General features: G+C 42.2%; 2 protein-coding genes across 3 annotated transcripts in view; one reads left to right on the plus strand and one right to left on the minus strand.

Moving 5' to 3' along the window:
- Positions 1-2,193, plus strand: part of septin8a (septin 8a) — a 29,077-nt gene extending 26,884 nt beyond the window's left edge. For both annotated transcript variants that reach the window (XM_080508878.1, XM_080508879.1), the window contains exon 10: positions 1,014-2,193. In XM_080508878.1, coding sequence (XP_080365004.1) covers positions 1,014-1,017 — 4 coding nt within the window. In that variant the 3' untranslated portion in view covers positions 1,018-2,193. The remainder of the gene's footprint in view (positions 1-1,013) is intronic.
- Positions 2,194-4,441: 2,248 nt separating this feature from the next.
- On the minus strand, positions 4,442-13,653 carry ccni2 (cyclin I family, member 2). The gene is made up of 7 exons (XM_080508880.1): positions 13,520-13,653; positions 11,768-11,924; positions 10,712-10,846; positions 10,371-10,445; positions 10,095-10,235; positions 6,618-6,914; positions 4,442-5,971 (listed from the first exon to the last, which is right to left on the minus strand). The coding sequence occupies exons 2-7, from the start codon at positions 11,879-11,881 to the stop codon at positions 5,678-5,680; spliced, it is 1,056 nt and encodes a 351-aa protein (XP_080365006.1). The 5' UTR covers positions 11,882-11,924; positions 13,520-13,653; the 3' UTR covers positions 4,442-5,677.
- Positions 13,654-14,702: the final 1,049 nt, after the last annotated feature.

Raw genomic sequence — 14,702 nt, forward strand, 5'->3', positions numbered from 1 at the left:
ATTCATTTGGAAATTCATCACGTCCTTGAATAGAAATACATAAAAAAGTGCCAATATAACATCTTAACATTCCAAAAGTACCGGTGCTTTATTGTGTTCAAGTACAATTGAGCTGCTTTTATATTTTATTTCATTTGAGCATGGCCCTTTCTAAGGCATCTTTAATCTTTTCTTGGGAGTCATATCCACATACAACTATGCACATACATTATTGTTGTTGTAATACCATTGTGTTACAGCATTTTAATAAAGCAATTATTTTAGGTAAAAAGCTCAATAACATAAAAAAAAAAAGTGAATTTTTTCTTTTATAGCGACTCTGAAGTGTCTTCAAAACAAGGAATAATGAGCCAAGAATTAAGAATGTGGGTAGAAATAAAAGTACAGATATTGATCAAATGAAGTACGCATACCTGAAAAATCTACTTGATCTAGTTTCCCCCCGCTTATCTGGAACTTAGTTTACTCTAAAGAAATGTTAAATGCATCACGCAAAATTATTCAATTATTATTCTTTTCTTTGGCCTTGCATTTATATTTCACAACTTTTTGTTTTGTTTTGTTTTGTTTTAAACCAAAGAGTAACTCACGAATGTTCCTGGTGGATCAAAAGTGGTAGAAATCCTCTAAAGAACTGTGTCGGCTGTTAAAGCAGCTTCTTAAGACAAAGAGTTTTTGAAGTGAGATGTGCAGCAGTCGCGCGTTGAACATTCACAGATGTCTGGCTCCATCTGGTGGCTGCTTGCACACATTGCAGGCTGGACGCCTGATAAAATGCAGGATATGACTGACGAAACTTCACTTGACTGATTTTGAATTCTTGTTTTCCCTTCACTCACCGGAGCACTGCTGGGTTTTTTTTTTTTTTTTAATTTCTTTTTAACTGCAGCTTCTCTCTGCTTCACTGCTCCTTTCATACTCATCAGCTTTATTGTTAATTTATAATTTCCCGTACATTCGATTTATTTATTTTCTGTTTGTTTGTGTTGTGTTTGTTTGTTTGTTTTTTTCAGTTAATTTTTGGGCACCTCCCCACGGATTTGTCCTCCCATCACCCTAGCAACGACAACATCAGTTTCTTTTTGTATTTTGTTTTGACATTCCATCTTGACATTGTGCACACGGACCAAAGACACTGAGGATGACGATGGTGACGCCACATTGGACAAACGAGTGAAAGATGGTGAGAGACGAGGACGAAACTAAATGCTAACTTGCCATCCGCGGCCATCTCATTTATTCAGGATCTCTCTTATAATATGTATGCATATATGTTTTTATGTCGTTGTTGTGATTGGAAAACATTTTTTTTGTTTGTTTTTGTATACGTGTGTTTGTGCGTGCGCTCGCGTGCGTTTCGTTATCAGCTATCCACACAGAAATGAGACCATTCAAACCTTTTGGACCTTTTACTCGACTGTAACACACCTGGGTGAAATCTCTAAATCTTTCCTCTTATGCCCCTAATGTCAAGTTGTTTTTTTCTCCCAGCAATGACTGGAAAGAAATCTGCCAATTTAACACGTGAAAATTGTCTGAATTACTTGTTCGGTGCCGACTAGAAACGGAAGTGTAACTATGCATGAAACTTGGTATGATTTTGAGTTTTGGCAGTGTGAGAAGTGCCCCAGGTTTGATGTGTCTTTTATTAATGGTTTTATTAATGGTTAACCTTTTATTAATCATTTCACATTAGAACACACCCATATATTGAAGAGCCCAAATAACATATTTAAATAGCGTATTGTCAGCAATAACTGAGTACCTTCACACTGCAGATTCATGCGTGTGCGCAGGTACTGACAACCTATAATATAGTCCTAAAGTCTTAATCAAAACCTATGCAATATTCTGGTGCTGCTTCAGAGTAACTCAGTAAATGTATGTGAATATTTTATAGAGCTTACCGAGACGAATATGCAAAGTGTGCTAGTTTTTCCAATATGTTATTGTAAGAAGCAAGTCTTGACGGTGTACATTGTCCACTAGCGATTTTAACTTTATTGTAAAGCACGACGCGATCGTCCTGACGACACACGAACACGAAGCCAGTATGTATCGCGCAAACCGGATTCAGGATGACGGCCTCTGCTCGCCGTAAGCCGAGTTTACACGCAAGAGATGGAGGGGAGAGCAGCTGTATTTTTACTGTCTTGTCGTTGGAAATAAACGCAAAACTCCACCCTCCTTCCCTCTCGACTGTGATGCGTCTCTGCCATGATTTGTTTGTGTTCATTCACTCCGGAGGAAGATGAAAGGGAAACGGGAGCAGGTGAAGACTCTCGCCCCCCCCCCCCCCCCCCCCCCCCCCCCCCGAGTTGCGCCGAGGTTGTTGGCCTCTCCGCCGCAGCAGCTGTCGGCGTGAGGCGCTGCGTTTCCCGGAGAGGGACAGATGTTTGATCAGCAAGTAGTCCTGCTGGATTCCAGGCGACTGATCTTGAAAAATGATTTTTTTTTATTTCGATTTGAGATTTTACTGTAAAATCAAGGACTAAAAATAAGCAAAAAAACCCCAAATAAAACAAGATCTCTTGCAAAGATTTAAAATCTTATTTTAAATCTTTGCAAGTGTCGTGTAATTTGCAGTGCACATTTTCCAGTCACCATGTGCATGTTTTTGAGCTGTGGGAGGAAACGCACACGTGCTCAGGGAGAACATGCAAACTCGCCAAAACACCCTTGTACTATAAGGGAGTAGGCAAGGCAAGGCTGTTAGTAGGCAAGGCCCGTTGCACCATTCAAACACGGGGCAATTCACCAAAAAAAAAAAAAAAAAAATGACACACAAAAGCTTTACAAAGAAATAAGAAAAATATGAATGAGAGAAATACATTAAAACAAATAATGCAGGCAAACCGCTACAATCTGGAGGTTAAATAAAAGGTAACTCTTTCACACACTTTGTTAAAACAGCTACTTTCTTGAGCTAATGAGGATCATTTATTATTGTTGAATAAACACAAGTAGAAAAATGTGACATTTGCAAAAGCGGCACGTCTATAAAAACCGCCACGTAGTTTTATGAAAACATTGAAGTTCAAACCGAAGTGTGTTTATTCAGTGGCATTTGTTTACCGACGCGAGTACGGCGATGTTTGCTGCCCCGCATGATTGAAATACATGTTCTAAGTCTCTGGTTTGGATAAGCGAGTCGTTTGGAGGCAGGCGGGGAATTAATGGCAGCCTGTGCATGAAAACATTACGTGTGTGCGTGACGAGAAATTTGTGAATGATGGGCGTGTGAGACGTTGTTGGCTAACTCTTGGCTGAGAGTCGTGTGTGTGTGTGTGTGTGTGTGTGTGTGTGTGTGTGTGTGTGTGTGTGTGTGTGTGTGTGTGTGTGTGTGTGTGTGTGTGTGTGTGTGTGTGTGTGTGTGTGTGTGTGTGTGTGTGTGAGAGAGAAAGGGAAGCAACCTCCACCCCCCACCCCCCAAAAAAGATTCTTAAGCTTTTTTTGTTGTTTTTAAAAAGGTCATTACATAAAAATGTGTTCAATGAAATGTATTTCTCTTGGTATTTTCTGTATGAATATGAGCACTTTTCGTGGGGATGAGGCCATTATTTCCATTTGTTCCTTCATATTCTCAATAAGTTTGTGTATTGTTTGGAGCTGATCGTAGATAAAACTGTTGAGAACATTGGAAAGTAACCTACCAGCCAGCTTTGAGGTCACGAAATAACCGAACTGAGAGTCACCAATCACTGTTAAAACTGGTGATGGTGGTCTGGAGTGTGGAACCTCTGGAGCGGTCCGTTCTTTTCTTCGCCTGCGTCAGTATTTATTTTACCCACACGGAGAGAGCGATTCGGTGAAAGCAGATGAAGTCACGACAGTAATGGAGCTCTTTCTTTTGCAACAAGCGTTCAGTTGGCCTGTGAAGGTCCTGCCAGCTCTATTATTATTCCGTCCACCACCTGCTGGGCTCACTGGATCTCATCCAGCGGGACAATCTGTTCAGAGCTGTTTGTACTCTATCCTTTAATGCACCAACACACTCGGCTCACACAGCCCGGCCATTATCGCTGCCCTGACGGCCACAAGCAGCAAGTACAGGACAGCAGAAGACGATGAGCCGTGATCAAACTGTTGGGAGGAAACCAACTTATTCTCATCGTGGAATTTAGTGTTTATCAATATCATGTTAATCTATTTATTTCAAGATCATGAGCACAAAGTCAAAAGTGTAGTGGTTAGTACTCCTGTGTCACATGAAGACTGCATCATGACTCGAAATTGCCAGTCGCTGTTAATCAGTGTGTGTGTGTGTGACTGTGTTTAGATTGTGTGAGCGTAACACCAGGTTTTCAACATTGCAAGTGTACTACAGATAAAACGCATTGATGAGGTCAGATGTCAAACAGAAGCAAATCACTGAGCGACACCGTAATTCAAACGGGTGTTCTTCAATTCCTCGGACAAAACACAAATGGATACTTTAGACTTTTGAAGTCGTAGCTTTATTTTTGATGGGTGATGAAACCAAAAGATATAGCTGCCCCGGTATGCAAGTATGAAGATACAAAAATAAAACCTTTACATTGGTCACTGTGTTGTTGGTCCGGCGAGTCCAAGCAGACATTGGGAGGAAAACAAGACGGTAACCGGTTCACATTGGAGATGAAACTGACAAACACGACGGAACATTTCAGCCTCGAATAAAAAAAAAAAAAAAAGGAAAAAAGATTGAATTCCATTTGGCATCTTCAGGTCTCAGCTGTCTGGCAGAGGGGAGGTAAAGTCGCTCTGCTCAGGCTGGGTTATCGGCCATCTGAAGACAATAAAGGCGGTTTATGCTGAAACGTTGTCGCCGAGCCAGTTTGCAAGCTCGTAACGGGACGAGACTGATGACAGAGCTGCGTGACGTATACAAAATAAAATCAGGATACTTCCATCCATGTAACGCAGTTTTGTCTTTTACAGTATTGATAAAAAAAAATGATTGGAAATGTTCACGAGAACATCGCCTCACTCACGTCTTGAATGTTAAAAGAACCATTTGGATTTCAGTCTGCTCTAGTGTTGAAGTCATCTCTTGTCCAATGTTTGACAACAGTTGCATAAAGCAAATCAACACAGACTGATGCATATGAGAACATTTAAAGAAAAAAGTTTTTGCATCTTTAGTTACTAAATTAAAGCTTTTAGATAAAAAAAAAAAATCAGCACACAAATAAGTTTAGTACAAGTAAGTAAGATTAAAATAAAGCTGAAAAAAAAATATTTGCATAAAAACAAAACAAAAACAAAAAAAGTTTGTCTTTATCTCAAAGTGCTATGTAGCTCTGGGAGGAACTGGAGCACCAAGATGCCTCACAACAACAAAAAAAATATAAACAACAAACATTCTTGTCATCGATGACATCCCCCGAATAAAAAAAGAGAGAGAAACTACTAACAGGCTGCCGTCTTCCATCTTCAACATGGTGGATCAGTTTGTGGTGAACGTGAAGGTCAAAAAGTACAAAAATTGCAGCATCGATAGGTAAAGGAAATAAATGGACCCATAAAACTAAACCAAAGAGATATTCTGAATCTCGTGTGTGACAGAGTGCAGAAAATACTCAATCAGTAACTTTTTCTTTTAATGTGCTTTAACACTCCTGTGCGATTGAAAGGTGGACGGTGCGGGTGGGGAGGGGGCAAAACAAAACAAAACAAAAACAAACAATAAAACATACTAGTTGACAGCAGGGTGCAGCGGCGGGCAAGGAGACACGCTTTTCTGCTCAAACAAAACCCCCCTATTGCCCCCTTCCTTCTCCGGAGTCGTCTCGTCGCTGTACAAACACTTAAAGCCGTCGTAATACTCGTCCGAGTCGCCCTCCACGCCGCAGCGCCACGCTCGCTCCCGCTCCTCTTGGATCTGGGCGCTGTCGAAGATGTAGACGGAGTTGGTCGGCAGCGAGAACTCCAGGCTGTGGAGGTACTCGTCCACCATCTCCTTGCAGTGGATGAACTCGGTGCTGTCCACCTGGGAGGGGAAAGGAGCTGCAAAATTAAATAAAAAAAAACAAACAGATCCAAACACGCTGATCTGTGTTGATTCTCAACGTTACGACTTTTTCTGGTCAAGTCATGTGCAGACCATCGAGTAGTGAAACAAGCTTCATCTTACAGACACGCTACATGAGAATTTCGGCTGTTGTTTAAACTGCTGAGATCTTCCAGATGTGTTTGAGGTTTGATCGGGAAGCGACTGTCGGCTGCCTACTGCCTGGGCCTCCACCGTTTGGAGCCAGCACTTCCAGTACAGTTGCACAAGAAAGGGGGTTGTTTTAACCACGCTTCTACAAACACCAATTGTCGTTACTCTGTAATGACTGTTTCTCAACGAGTTCAATGTGAAAAAATATCAAATACCTGCATGTTGATATATAAAAGACACATAGCTATTTAGCAAAAAGTAAATACATGAGCACTTTTCAGTATTTGTTATAAAAAAAACACCCCGTCTTGCTGTGGCATACTGGCGTGGGGGACCTGAGACCTCCGACGAACAGGTAATGACCGCTTCATCTCATTAGTTTGGCATCAGAAACCGATTAAGCACAGTCATTTTTTTTTCTCTCCCTAAAGCAGGAATAAGTATTGCACCGCGCTACAAAGATCTCCCTCACCTCTGCTTTCTTCAACAGGTCGGTGAACACGGAGAACCAGTCGGGCGTCAACGCCTCCAACTCCAAGGTGATGATGGCCAAGGCCAACGTGGAGCCCTTGAACTGCCAAAGTTGGTGGCACGCCATACAGTGCTGCACCTGCCTGGTCCACAACGCCACCTGGAGGTCCGGCGGGCTGTTCTGATGCCTCGGCCCGGCGGCAGGGGGCCCGCCGGGGTCCGTCGCACGGTCGACGCCGGAACTGAAGCCGATGGATGGAATGAGGTGGGGGTGGCCGGAGACGAGCAGGGCGTGGAACTAGGACAGAGACGAAGAGGGCGCAAAAGGAAAAAGAAAAAAAGAGAGAGACCAAAACATGAGCGTAATGTTGTCGTTTCCTCATTGTCCGTTATTCCATCGTCTCCCCTTTTTTGCCTTCCGTCAAACACGCCAGTGCGATAAACGGCCAACACGTCTGACAAAGCACCATTTAACGTTAACATCTACTCTGGGCAGGTTTTACCGATGAAGCCCCCCACCCCAACCCCCCCACCCCCATCCTCGCCTGACTGTTCATCGTGACCTTGTTTGTATTGTAACGTACGTGCAGTGCTTTGGTGTTCCCATTTGTGGGCAGAACCTCTTGAAAACAACCCGAGTGGGGGCTCAGCATACAAAAAAAAAAAAAAAAAAACTGGATACGTTGCACTTTAGTTACATAATTTCCTCATCCTCATGTCTCTCAGTTTGTCTTCTTCCTTCTTTGAGCACGGGACGGTACAGGCTGGATTAGATCATCCTTTGGTTTGAATGAAGAACGCTAAATAGATATTAGCAAGTAATGGTCAGGAAAATCTTTGTCTGTTTGCTCGTTATCGTTCCATCCATTTTGTGTTTCTTTCCATTAGTTTGTCTCTCGCATTGTAGCAAAAATAAGCCATGAGTTTGAAGAAAGCGGAGCCTCACTGGAGGGTAGAATCAGCCTTTTGGTGCCAAAACAGAATTCATGACCGGTTTTTGGAAACGTAATGACGTTTTGAGTATGGAAATGGTTACGTGAATGCACATTTTAAACAACTAATCATGTTAGAATGCAAAAAAAACCCCAAAACCCAATATATTAAGTTTCACCCAAAGACACGCTGAAATGCTAAATGTTGGATGTGGGGATCGTGTGGATTGTCACAGACAATCTCGTCCCTGTTCACATGAATCCCTGAATAATCTGATCTCGAGTGGAAAAAGATTCCGACTGAACAAAGAAACCGACCATGTAAACGGAGCGACAGCTTCCCAAGTGTTTGGAAATGTAGAAAAACAATATAGCAAAGACTGCATATCGTCTTTTTTCGTCAGTTTCTCTTGCCACGCAGCTATTCTACCCTTCAGGTCGTTTCCCTTTGGTATTGAAGAACGCGAGAGGTGAGGATATGAAGGAATCTCTGTAAATCCTCCTATTTATTCATATCAAAGTGTCATGGTGGAGAGTCTGTGACAAAATATTTATGGACTTTGTCGATTGCCGTTTTGTAGACAATGGAGAATATCACTTTATTAATATCTAAAGGGAATGCAAAGTTATTTCTTCAGGGTGGGGGGGGGATGTAATTGTGACATATTTACAGTATAGCTAAAGTATTTATTTGAAGAATATACAAAGAGAAAAAGGTCTTTATTTTATTAGTTTTTTGATTAAATTGCGTCTCTTTATTTTGTAATACCTAGAGTGAAGTGCTCGGGCAAGAATAAGTTCTCAATAATAACTGGTAAGTGAAGTATCAGTGAAATCCACACACTGTTAACAGTTAAAGCAAAGTGCCATGTTTAGTTTTAGCAGAGGACCCTGAATCAGCTCAATTCAGTCCAAATGTGCCAAGCTGCTTTTTTTTGGTGATAACGTATGGTTTTGTGGCTTTATGAGAAATTAGAGGAGAGGGAAAAAAATAAATAAAAAAATCAACCGTGATCGATACGCCGTATTTGACAATGCATTGGGGAGTGCTGAACAGATGGGTCTCTGTGGAAATGTCATCGTGTGGCTCGATGCAACGCCTTGACGATTTGTCAAGAAAGCGATGGGCTGTATTCATAAAGCGTCAGCTCAGTTCTTCACCTCCTAAACTGAAAGAACTCAATCGTATAAGGCACTTTCTATTCTTTTTGCATTACTTCTCGATATTTGTACAGTGAGCTGCTCGTACTGAGACGAGCAGCTCTACTCTAATCATCATATTGTGGCTCCTCATTAAAAGTGTTATGAATACAGCCCAGGGGCCCCGAGTGCATGAGGGGATCTAAACGATGACATCAGTGTGTGTGTGTGTGTGTGCGCGCGTGTGTGTCCCCAGTTCACTCAGTAATTGCTGCCTCAGGCGATGAGTAACAAACAATTACACCCCTGTGTACAGATACAGGCTACGCACTGAACGGCGCAGCATGGGGCATTCGAAACAATGACAAACCCACTTCGTCATGAGAAACTGCCGCAACAATCCGCAGCATGTTATAGACACACAGTCTTTATTCCCGTTGAGGTCGAAAATTTTTTTTTTTTAAAGTCCCCCTCCAGTGGTTACAGGGTTTGGGTTTCCACAGTGCGGCTGCAGGTGAGGGGTCAGTCAGAAGTGCCTTGGCCTGAAATGCAACACGCATGTTATTTTGCTGGCAGCTTGCTAATGCGGCCTTGTGCCGTTCCGAGGAATCTCGGGAGCCCCGAGGCTCTTTGTTGCTTTTTGTTTACGCCCTTCCAATAACTGGGCTGGATCTCGATTTGAATTCGTAGCTTGGGACAAGACACGGATGGGACTACAAATTTGAAGCACATCAAGTTTCTTTCCGTTTGATTCGGCTTTTAAAAACAAAAGTGTTCGGGAAGAATAATAATAATAATAAAAAAAGTAGCATTATTATGTCTTTAGATGCCTCAAACCCAAAGACATTTAGATTTGCTGTCGTTTACAGAAAATATTTATAAAGAAACAGCAGCACAATGATGTTAGGATCCAATCGCTGTTGCCACTGACGTTGAAAGAGCAGAGGCCGTGAAATGCTGAGCGTTTGCCCTCAGTCAGGCCACAAAGCATTTATATTTTACTAAAGCATGCTTTTACAAATTTTACGCCACGGTGATTGTTTCAAAGAGAAAGGGCACACGTCAGTTATTCCTCATGGCCAAACCAAGTCTAGTTAAATCAATGCACAATCTCTACTAGGACCAATTATTTACTGTGGAGGCAGGGTGGGAGGGAGGTGTGATGAGGATTTGTTGAAGCAAAATGGGATGCAAGCATGATTGTTTAATTGTGTGCTTTTGTACTGCTTGTGTTTTTTTGATGCGCGAGCCGGCCCTGAATTTGAGAAGCGTTTTGCAGTGCGGCCTGCTCGCCGCGCGACGCTTTGAGAGTTCAGGTCCGACTACCGAATATGAAAACGACGACAAAAAAAAAAGTCGAACGGTCCCGTTTGTCCGTCCGTCCGTCCGCTGAACTCCTAACTTACTATGTGAATGAAGTCGACCGCCGTTGCAGTGTACAAGTCCCAGTGCAGCTTGTCGAGAATGATCCTCTCCATGCGAAGAATCTCTGCTGTTGAAAAGCTGCATCCGCTCTGCACAACCAGGTCTTTAACACAACCTATTACCTGTTCAGACAGACACCAACAAAAGGGAAGTTAATAAACGTGATTATAAAAAAAAACAAAAAAAACTTTACCAAGGTGGATTGTGGCGTTTTATTTCTCATTGAGCCGTTTTTTAGCGATCTGAAGTGAACCGACCTCGTCTTCCTCATTGATTTTGGCAGCCAGGACGAGTGACGTAAAAGCAATGCATCTCAGGTATTTGGGTTGAGCCTGAAAAGGAAAGAAGAGACTAGATTTACTTCCTGTGTCTCACTCATTAATTGTAACTTGATAACAATCTTACAGTTATAGAAAACACACTTGAGTCTTGACATTTCACCGAATGACCTTTAAAGGGTTAAATCTATTGTAAACAGGGGTGTGCGGAAGGATCTGCCCTGCTCTTATCTCTAACTTCTGACACAGTAAAGAAATACACTGCGTCTTGGACAGCAGGTATTTTTTTTCAGTATATTTTACATGTTGTACCAGTCTACCTTCACAGTGGACAGCAGCCGGTTGAGGACACACACTCCCAGTGCAAAGGTCTCCGGACAGAACTGAAACAGCTTGCTCATTTCTCTGAGCCACAGGATCACTTCTTGATGTTGGGATGAAGAGATGTCAGCACCCTGAGTGGTAAAATGAAGATTCATCATTGAACACATAAAAACAATAAAAAAAAAAAAAAAAAAAAAGGACTGTTAGTGTGACGACAGACCGCCAAGGAACTGCATGTACAAAAAAGCATTTTAAAATCTGAAAATAATTACAATCCCTCGACAAAATTGTGATCTTTACAAGGCACACACAACTTCAATTGTCAAATTTCAAGGGTTCTTTTGCATATTTTTCTGATATCGCAGTGCAAGAAACGTCACTTGCATTGTGTTGTCGACTGATGACGAAAGTAACTGAAAAAACTATGCAAAACTGGTTCCTTAAGTTGACCATAATTTTCACACAATCGTAAGATCACTGTAAGCAAAAACAAAACCTGCGTGAAATAGACTTTATAAATCACTCGTTGAACAAGCTGAAGGTTAATCTTGAAAGCCAACCATAGCAAGTTATGACAAAGTAAATCATTGTTCCATCGACTCGAAACTGTTGTAATAAATCTTACAAAACATTCTGCAAATTTTGACGGTCGACTTCCAATTTATAGACCCAATCACAAAGAAACTGACATATTTCAGAAGAAGTTAAACAAATGTTATTTTTAGTAAGAGCTGTCTGTAGTCTGAAACAGAAGAAAAAGTTGGACACTTTCCTATTTACACATAATATCTTCTGAATATCAGTACTATTACATGAGTGGGTCCCATTTGTTGAGTCACAAAAATGTCAATTGATTTCACTCACTGAATCAGGACTTAATTCCTTGAGTCTTGAGGCAACTGGTACAACAGCTACTTGCAATAGTAGCACATTTACTCAAGGAGTTAAAGATATTTTTTTTGTTGGCTTGACTCCTCAGAAAAGAAAGAAAGCGAAAACTACAACCTTTAGCTTTTGCCCCATTAAAGACTCCACTTTTGCCAGCAGCTCACCTGGATGCATCCATTCTTGAAGACGGGCACCTTCCAGAGGCGAGCCTCCCTGACCAGAGCGTCCTCCAGCAGGCCGACCAGCCGGCTGCTGTCTGCAGCTCCCGGGTTCTTCATCACCACCACGCCGCAGGCCAGGCTGCACCCAGGGCACACACACCTGACGGGAGACAGGACCCTGTGACCATCTGCTCCTTTCAAGTCATGTCTCCACATCCACCATAGACCTGGCTAGTCTGTATGCCTCATGTGACTTCTGAGGCCACGTTTACAGTACCCAGTTTGAAAAAAAATTAATCCTCATTTACACTAACCCACCCAGCTGGTTCAGAGCTGCTATGAGCATGCCAAACCTGGAGGGGGCAATGTAGCAAAAGGCATTAAGTCACGATAGTAAATCACAATAATATAAATACTTTTGCACCGTATTAAATGATACGTTGCAAAAAACTAGTCCAAGACACAGTGGGCTCTATTTTCAAACAAACATTAAAAGCATCCAAATGCTCATATTTACTTATTTTTAAACAACAAATTCATACTTCAAAACAGGCCGGCATCCTGCATGTTTTAGGTCTCACCCCCCAGGTATAAACACACCTGATTGCAATGACGGGCTAATGACAGGTTCGGTGGTGACGTCACAATTCGATTCAGGTGTATGCTGAAATAGGGAAACATGCAGGACTGCTGCCATTGCTGGACCGGAGTGAGACACGCCTTCGTGATGTCAGGGTGAGTTTGTGAAAACATGTATAATGCAACAGCTTCAGTTGCAGTTTTGTTTTGTGTGTGTGCATTTCACTTTTTTTTGTATCAGAAGGTATAACTAAAATTGGCTTTATATTGAGATTGTAGTAATTGCCAGTACTCATCAGTGCGTATAGTCTACTCCACAACGAAAAAAGTTGAAACTGTTATTATGGCACTATTTTTACACAACATAAAATGGACTGTCTGTGGCAACTGAACTCTAATGTTTGACGTCCAGTATCACATGTGGAAAAAAACCGTATAGTTTTTCCTGAGATTTTTAAATGTGATATTTTTGAAAATACGTTTAACAAATACAAATGGCATTAAACAAATACTAAACGGATAAACATGCCCAGCAAGTTAAGGTGTAGATACAGACAAAAGTTACGTTCTAACTTGAAGAAATCGGATTGAAATGGGTCATCTGCAGTCTGTGTTGGCCAGTGTTTCGTGTTCTCTGGGTTCCTTGTTAGCTTGTGACCGATTTTCTTTAGCGTCCGTTGTTGAAGCGACTAATAAACCTATGTTAAAAACACGTAGCTGCCCTGGCGAACGAAGTTTAACCGCACTTACGTTTCGAAGTATTGTGCATTTTGTGAGTTTATTTTTAACATCTCCTGCGACGACCAGCACACGGACGCAAAAGGAGTTCGGTCACCGAGTAACACGGAAACCATTTGGTTCGAAACACCGACGGTCAAAGCTGGCAAACGGTTGATAATACCTCCGCGAATAAAGAGCCAAGTGTGGAGCAGGAAATGAGTGCTACGCGAAACAGCGCCATTTTTCAGACTTTGCAACAGACACAGGACCGAGTAGTGAAAGTAAAAAAAAAAACCCAAAACAGTTTAAGTCAGAGGTACGTGACTTTGTTCTGAGAGGGAAACCCAACGCAGCCAGGCGGGATAATGCTCTGCAGCTGCTGCCTGCAGCCTCTCGGTTCTGCACACACACACAAGCAATCAATCTCACTAGTTCCACAACTAAATCAAGTCTTACCTCTTCGGTTTTAAAAGCAGAGTTTCTCCTCGACGGCAGGTGCATTTATACGGCTTTCTAAATCAATACATTCCCATCGAAAGTAACCAAACAAGCAAACAACAGAAGGATGCTGTCTGTGAGAGCGATGTCCGGACAAAACCAATTCAGCGAGGAATTGGCGGAAAGCAGCCGCATTATATTAAAACTGAAGGTTGAGGAAAATGAAAACGCTTAAAAAGCTCAAGGTGGGTGAACAAATGTGGAGCGGTGTGCAAAAAATAAGCGCAAAAGAGGAAGACAGGAAGCGTAGATTCGGGGAGGGATTGAGGGCAGCAGTGTTTTGAAGGTGCCTGGCCCCGCCCCCACCGTGACGTCACTCCGTCCAACAGAGAGAAGTGTGTTAGTGGGTCACACATACGGGCCCCTCGCACAAAATGGTTGAGCTTTCAATGGAAATGGAAGATTTCTGATGTGTGCCTCAAGGAAGATTATTGTTGTGGTGTTCTTATGTCACACTCTGCCCTGATTGTACCTCTTATGTGAGACGACAAGCACAGCAGCATCACTCTATACACACACACACACACACACACACACACACACACCTCTGATAAAGAGTTACATAATGAGAGTATCAGTTTGTAATCTCTAAGAGGCCTGTTTATTTATACATGTCAGTTATTGCAATCCCATCAAGGTTTGGCCAAAAAGAGACTGTATTGATTTAAGGAGGTTCTTTCTAGTAAGACCAAAGCTATTTATGGTTCTAGTGACCATTTTGACACCTCAACATCATTGTATAGAGCCAGTAACAACACTCATTTCAAGCTTAGGGTGGAAAAGGGGAACCTCTGCAAAACCAGGTCCAGAGGTGGAGTTTTTCTGCTGTGCCAATTGAAGTTAGGAAACGGACATGAAGAAAAGGACGGGACAGTGACTGAGAGTAACAAGCAAACAAATTGTCATGAGAAGGCAAGATAATCCGTTCGCCGCAGACCTGATAAGGACGGGAAGCTCAAATCACAAAGTTCCAGTTCAACTGCCACATAAAATATAGAGCGAGGACATGGACCACAAGAGAGACAAACATGTAGGTGTGGAACACGACTGTATGGAAAGTGAGAATGGAGGAGAGGAAAGACGCTCAGGCCAATCAAAGTCTCACAATTTAAAATCGATCACAGCTTCACTTAAAATGGTG

The sequence above is a fragment of the Blennius ocellaris genome (assembly GCF_963422515.1).
Source record: "Blennius ocellaris genome assembly, chromosome: 14".
Classification (NCBI taxonomy): domain Eukaryota; kingdom Metazoa; phylum Chordata; class Actinopteri; order Blenniiformes; family Blenniidae; genus Blennius; species Blennius ocellaris.

Coding starts and splice junctions, on each gene's coding strand:
- ccni2 (XM_080508880.1), bottom strand. CDS start 11,881: ATGAAGAACCCGGGAGCTGCAGACAGCAGCCGGCTGGTCGGCCTGCTG. Junction 6,915..10,094: donor CGGTCGACTTCATTCACATA/GTAAGTTAGGAG, acceptor TCTCTGTCCTAG/TTCCACGCCCTGCTCGTCTC. Junction 5,972..6,617: donor ACCTGTTGAAGAAAGCAGAG/GTGAGGGAGATC, acceptor TTCCCCTCCCAG/GTGGACAGCACCGAGTTCAT.